The 6,441-nt window shown below is 31.4% G+C and overlaps 3 protein-coding genes across 4 annotated transcripts; all 3 read right to left on the bottom strand.

The window, feature by feature from the left end:
• Nucleotides 1-21: 21 nt before the first annotated feature.
• Nucleotides 22-717, bottom strand: LOC105460933 (the record flags this gene model as incomplete). The annotated part of the gene is made up of 1 exon (XM_011707429.1): nucleotides 22-717. A coding segment is annotated over exon 1 (696 nt), but the record flags the coding sequence as incomplete, so codon positions are not given.
• A 1,289-nt stretch (nucleotides 718-2,006) lies between these two features.
• LOC105460931 (putative gustatory receptor 28a) lies at nucleotides 2,007-4,770 on the bottom strand. Of its 2 annotated transcripts, XM_011707427.1 has the most exons (4): nucleotides 3,656-4,770; nucleotides 2,525-3,564; nucleotides 2,338-2,424; nucleotides 2,007-2,271 (listed from the first exon to the last, which is right to left on the bottom strand). In XM_011707427.1, exons 2-4 carry the CDS (start codon nucleotides 3,524-3,526, stop codon nucleotides 2,170-2,172), a joined length of 1,191 nt encoding a protein of 396 aa, XP_011705729.1. In that variant the 5' UTR covers nucleotides 3,527-3,564; nucleotides 3,656-4,770; the 3' UTR covers nucleotides 2,007-2,169. The 2 variants fall into 2 exon arrangements, with proteins under 2 accessions (XP_011705729.1, XP_011705728.1); XM_011707426.1 differs by having other exon boundaries at nucleotides 2,525-4,770.
• On the bottom strand, nucleotides 3,846-6,367 carry LOC105460932 (the record flags this gene model as incomplete). Its single annotated transcript, XM_011707428.1, has 2 exons — nucleotides 3,846-3,890; nucleotides 5,876-6,367. Coding segments are annotated over 2 exons (537 nt in total), but the record flags the coding sequence as incomplete, so codon positions are not given.
• Nucleotides 6,368-6,441: the final 74 nt, after the last annotated feature.

The raw sequence follows: 6,441 nt of genomic DNA, 5'->3' as shown, positions 1-6,441 counted from the left end.
AATTATATTTCTGTTTCTTACCTCTTGTTTAATTTGCGCATTGCTGGTGCGATTAAGTACGTCATGAACAATGGTACCGATCTCAAATGCTTGATTCTTATTGGTTTCACAAGCCCATACTATCATTATTAACTTTAAAAATTCATACGCTATACACATTAAGAAAAACACGTCACAAATCTCATCATCCAAAACGAACGACAGTCCATTTTGCCATCGCAGTAAATGAGAATACAATTCAAAAGTGATTTCAGTAAACGTTAAGGCTGTAGTAACAAGTAGCTGTAGACTGAAGATTACGTTCAGCATTTGCACTGTGTTGCTGATCATTAAATGCTGCTTTTTCAAGATCTTGAGTTCTACCCGTAAGAATTGATTTTTCTGCGTATGCCAGATCGTTCTGAAAGTGTATGATGCATCGTTTGCTACAATCTTTTGCATGTGCACCAGATTATCATGGATTCTCTTAAAACAAGCCTTTAATACACAAACACAGTTCATATATTGCATATCCATTTGAAACACCAGCACTGAGATGTATCCTGATAATGCCACGATGAAAGGATTTTCACGTGTTCTGTAATAATACATGGATGCTTGCATGATTAAAAAAAAGGTACACGAAATATCCTTTACGTGGATCCATCTAGATAGCTTCTGATACGATTCTGGAGGTAATCTGGAAGAGGTCTCCAGTATGGCCTGTAGCACGCGCATTCTTGGACCGCTTAAGAAACACGTAATGAGTACTGTGAAGCCGCCGAATGTAAAGAAAGTGAGAATTTCAAGAGTCTGGGTTACGTATCCAAAGTTAACTGTTTTAATAATGAAAATTTCATGCAACGCTATTAGTTCGCTAATACAAATGACGCAAAAAAGAAACATTTGCAGAATGTAGCGCAGTCTAGAAGTCTCGATGGTCGAAACGTTGATTTTGTACGGGAATATTCCGAGGATGCGACAGATGGTGAAGTTGGGATACATCAAAGACTGAAAGTCTGTGGCGTGAAATAGGTGCCATTTTTTCCACATTTTATCCTTGGTTTGTTCTTAGGATGATAAGTCGAAGTATCATGAAGGATAGTTTAAGTCTTGCATGACAGTCTACATTATTAATCGCATTACACTTGAATATTTTTTTGCCTGCGAAAGCTTTAGTATAAATACAATTTTTCCACTGACTTTTTAATGACAAATGCATACAGCAATGTAAACTTCTTGTCGTCAATTTGCACCTGGCGATTTTCAATTTGAAATTGCTGCGACAAATAGCGAAACAGAACTGAAGGTTTGTGTGTTAGACGTAAAGTAACCATGACACTCTTCGATCGGCAAACATCATAGAATACCACGTATAAAGAAACGATTCAGTTGCTATAAATGCAACTCGTTAAATTATATGCATGCAGATTAAAGTTCAAACATCCAATGCATTATACCTGTATGTATTGTTTTTAAAGATTTATAAATAAGGACTATTTAATTCTAAATTCTATAGAGGATAACTGATATTTTTATGCTACGACTTCTAGAGATATAATTTAAATGTTATGTAATATATAATTGTTCATCAAAGATCTTTTTTTCTTTTTTGCAAAACTACTTGTGTTTTTAGTAACGAAATGATATTGTCGTAAAGTTTCAAAGACGCGAGAAAAACTTTATAATTTTGCAAGCAAATTGATAGAAAAGAAAATTCCATGGATCATTTAATTATATGATAATGAAAGAAAATTCACATTTTATAGTAATAATGAAGAAAATGTTTGAAGAAAATTCTATGCTGTACAATAATTTTTGCAACAAAAAAATGTTAGATTTAGTATAGTACATTTATAATAAATCCAAGACAACATTTTTTCAAAATATTTATTATAGCCAACAAACACAGTGCGCTTAAAAAAATACATTTACTGAAAAAAAGTAAAACATATTAAAACATGATTTAAAATTTTCTGTCAATGTAATGTATGATATAAAATTTTTTTATTATTTTATTACATGTGCACATACACATATATGTATAACTAGCTCAAGTATAAAATATAAAGCTACTACATTCTGTTTATAACGATGAAAAGAGATGCTTTTTCAACACTTAAAAACACAAACGGTTTTTTAAATTACATTTATAATTTTTGTGTTCATGTATTTCTATGTTTTTTTTTATTAGATTACTTCTATAATACTGATAGCTCTTCCATCACAGGAATGCGATGTAACCAAGAATTGTATTAAGATTAACAGATATGTGGTGATACTACCAACCATCTAAAAAAAATCATAAAAATGAATAATATGCATTTAATTAATTGAAATAAATAATCAACTACTCACCGCAGTGAGAAGTGTCGCATCCACGGTAAGACCTTTTGCGGAGAATGTATTTTCTCGATGCAGTATTTGCATAGAAAATAGTTCCAACTGTAACATTATAGTAATAAATAAATAACTATAATTATTAATCCGGTAATTTAATACATAGAAGATGCATTAAATATACAAGATTTTAAAAAATCGATACCTCATCTTTAATTTGCTTATCGTTGGTACTGTTAAGCATATCGTGAACAGTGACGCCAATCCTCGCAGCTTGATCTTTGCCGCTATCGCAAGCCCACACTATCAATACTATTTTTACAGCATGATATATCACGGACATGATGAAAAACCAGTACCAGAATTCTTCCTCCTCTTTGGCCATGGATAGAACTATGTAGAAGTACAGATTAAAAGTGATCTCGGCGAAACTCAAGACTACGGTAACGATGATCTGCAGACTGAAAATCGTATTCAGCATCTGCAAGGTGTCGCTGACCATCAGATGTTGCTTTTTTAAGGCTTTAAGTGTCATCAGCAGGAATGGATTCCTCTGCTCGTGATAAGTTCGCCTGAGTAGATGCGGCTCATCGCTCATTACGAGTTCCTGCACCTTCACCAAATTATCGTTAATTTTTTTGAAACAGAACTTCAATACGCAAACGCAATTCATGTACATCATGTCCATTTGAAGCAGCAGCAAAGAGAGGTACAGTGCAAACATAGTTAGCACAAGCGTATTAAGAGGCATCTTGATGCAACATATTAATCCTAGACCGATAACGAATAAGAAACTGAAGATATCCTTGACATAAATTAGCCTCGACAACTTTTGATACGATTCCGAAGGTAATTTTGAAGAGATCTCCAGTATGGTCTGTAGCAAGAGCAGCCGTGGACCTCTCAAGACGTACGTGACGATCGCTGTGAAAACACCGAGCAAATAATAACTGTGTCGCTCAAGAGATCTGGGTACGCTTATGTACATGATCGTTCCAGAAATGTCGAGTTCATAGAAAATAACTATTCCGTAGACGCAGAAAGCGCAGATTACAATGGTCGATAGAATGTAACATGATTCTGAGGCCTCGAAAGTCGAATTGTTGATCCTATACGGGAATATTCCGAGAATGCGGCAGAAGGTGAAGCAAGGATACATCAAGGATTTAAAGTCCGTAGCGTGAAATAGTCGCCACCTTTTTCGCATATTGCTGTTGGCTTGTTTCTGGAATTTTAATAACGAAACTGAGTCTATAAATCAAGGAAAATTTACGAAAAAAATCGTAATTTTCAATTATACACAGTTAAAAAATTATTTATCACATTATCAATGCACTTTTTCAATGTGAGAGTAATTGCGGAAGTTTCTTCTATGAGTTTCTTCTATGATATTATGCAACTTTTAATTTCGTCTTTTAACGGCCATTGCATAATTTCATCTTTTCGATCTGTACCGGACAAGTTTAATTTAAAAACTATGAGCAATTGCTGAATCAAGTAGCGACGAATGCTTTAGAGATCATATGTTAGGCGTGAAGTAACCATGGAGCTCTTCGATTTGTACTTGTCACCTGCGAAGTGAAGTGCATAAGGAAATTATATCTTATTGCTTCAATGTGCTGACCATATATCAAATCTTGTAGACACACAAAACAGGAGACATCAATTGTACAATATGAATTGATGACTCTTAAAGATTGATTAATAACAATTTTGATCTGATATTGCAGATATTTATTATGCGTTTGGGACATTTGAGAACGTTTTTCACTTCGAGATGTAATACTTATAATTGCATAAATATACACGGGCACATATGTGTATTGCCATAATTTTGAATGAAAAATCGTCAATATACAGTTTTTATTTAATCAAAAGTATATTATCATTAATATTTCTTTTTTGAATTCAATATGGAGTTAACCGTAATTGAAAATTATTTTTGTGAATATATTAAAATATAACACACGATACTTCTTTAATTTTTGCATAATTATTTAAGCAATATTATTAACTGAAGTACCGTTAAATTATGAGATAATATTTTGAAAAATTTTAATATTGCAACAGGAGACGAGAAAGCGGATATAATACCAATAAACTGAGTCATAACATAAAATCAGTGAGATTATCTGAATTAGAATTAATTTAATTAATTATCTAGATGAAAAGGAATTGATTTATATATTTCTTCGACTGTTGAAAAGATAATTGCTATGCTTTATAGAGAAGAAAATATTTAATAAGATAGTTCTATTTCAGCAAAAACAAAAAAGTAAAAGGTCGATATGCTGTCACGTTAGGAATCACATTATCCTTTTAGGAAAATATAATCAAATTATCATTAGTAAATAAAACTCAAACGTACACTTCACTAATATACTGTATGAGCTATTCTCAGGAACATAAAAAAGACAAAAGTTTTAGTAACTCTAAAGAGAAACAATAAAAACTGTTATTACTCTTATTGTTATTTGTAATATATAATGCCAAAAAATCAACCGAACGATACAAAAGGGGCTTAAGCTCTGTAGCATTGAAGTAACACACATAACGGTATTTTCAACTTATTTTGTAAAAGAAGCAATTTTATAATTTTATCACATACGAATTTGACATAAAAATATTTTTAATTTCTAGAAGAAATTAAACTAAATTTAATTTATAGAAGAAATTTTAACGCCCGATGTAATTATATGTGTCATAAACGAAACTTGAGCGTACATACCTCGTTTCTGATTTCTATAATAAGTACGTCTGTTTAGTAAAGTTGTGATTAAAATTTTGTCGTATTAATCTTCTAATTCAATGAGAAATGTTCATGTTGCATTGTATTAAAAATTTGAATTAATGGCACAGTTAAGAAAACAATTAGAATGTTAGATTGTTTTTAGGTAGATTCAAGATATTAAATAAGTCAAAAGCTATATTTTACTTATTACTAGAAATTTATCCTGTTTTACATTCTTATTCATTTAAATTTTTAATACGTAAAATATTCAAAATTTCTTTAAAATTTAATTGCAATAATTGCTCCGTGTTTGTTAATATTTATTATTCATATTTGTATAAGGAAAATTATCATCTATGTACATGAATAATTATTTACAAATAAAAAAATGTTCTGTCTTTAATTATGTATCTCTTTTTATGAAATTATATTATTCATGTAAAATTGATTTCCCATCGCAAGAATGTGACGTAATAAAGAATTGTAGCAAAATTAACATATACGTGGTAGTGGTTCCCATCATCTAAAAACAAAATAAAAATATGAAAAGTTACATTTTATTAATTAAAACAAATGCTCGATTTACTCGTATTACTCACTGTAGCGAGAAACGTTGCGTCCAAATTGAAACATTTAACAGAAAATGTATTTATGCAATGCAATATTTGTAAGGAAAACAACTGCAACTGTAATGATAGATTAAATTGTAAAAAAATTAATTTAAAGATAATCGCAACTATATTTAAATAGATTAATTTAACGTATCAAAATTGTATACAACATCTCATTAAAAAAATTACACAAATTATATTACATTTTTATTACCTCGTGTTTGATTTGCTCATCTCTTGTGCTGTTAAGTACGTCGTGAATCGTAGTGCGGAGCTCTTGAGCTTGATTCTTGCCCGTCTCGCAGGCCCACACAATGAACGCCATTTTTAAAACGTAGTATACCATGGTATTTAAGAATATCTTACCAAACTGTTTATCCAACTTGATGACCAACCCATCATGCCACTGCAAGAGATGGTAATACAATTCAAAATTGATATGAAGGAAGATTATGATTATCGTAGCAAGAAGTTGCAGACTGAAGGTCATGTTCAGCTTTTGTACTGTGTTACTGATTGCCATATGTTGTTTCTTCAGAGCCTTAAGCTTCATTATCAGGAATGGCTTTCTCTGCTTGTGGTAAAATATCGTAGAAATATATGGTTCACTATTTATTATGAGTTCCTGCATGCGTAGAAGATTGTTGTTAATTTCCTTGAAACAAGCTTTTAGCACACAAACACAGTCCGTATAGAGCATATTTGTCTGAAATATCAATAGAACTGCATATATCGAAAAAATTGTTTCCGCGATATTGATACGCGTCTTGTAGCAATATG

Source organism: Wasmannia auropunctata, unplaced genomic scaffold (assembly GCF_000956235.1).
Source record: "Wasmannia auropunctata unplaced genomic scaffold, wasmannia.A_1.0 LD313453.1, whole genome shotgun sequence".
In the NCBI taxonomy this organism is placed as follows: domain Eukaryota; kingdom Metazoa; phylum Arthropoda; class Insecta; order Hymenoptera; family Formicidae; genus Wasmannia; species Wasmannia auropunctata.
This window is presented reverse-complemented; position numbering and strand designations above follow the sequence as displayed.

Bases quoted from the DNA above. Each gene is read 5' to 3' on its own strand.
- LOC105460931 (XM_011707426.1), bottom strand. From the start codon at position 3,526: ATGCGAAAAAGGTGGCGACTATTTCACGCTACGGACTTTAAATCCTTG. The intron at 2,425-2,524 runs GTATCGATTTTT...ATAATGTTACAG, and splicing joins ATAAGCAAATTAAAGATGAG to TTGGAACTATTTTCTATGCA. The intron at 2,272-2,337 runs GTGAGTAGTTGA...GATTTTTTTTAG, and splicing joins ATGCGACACTTCTCACTGCG to ATGGTTGGTAGTATCACCAC.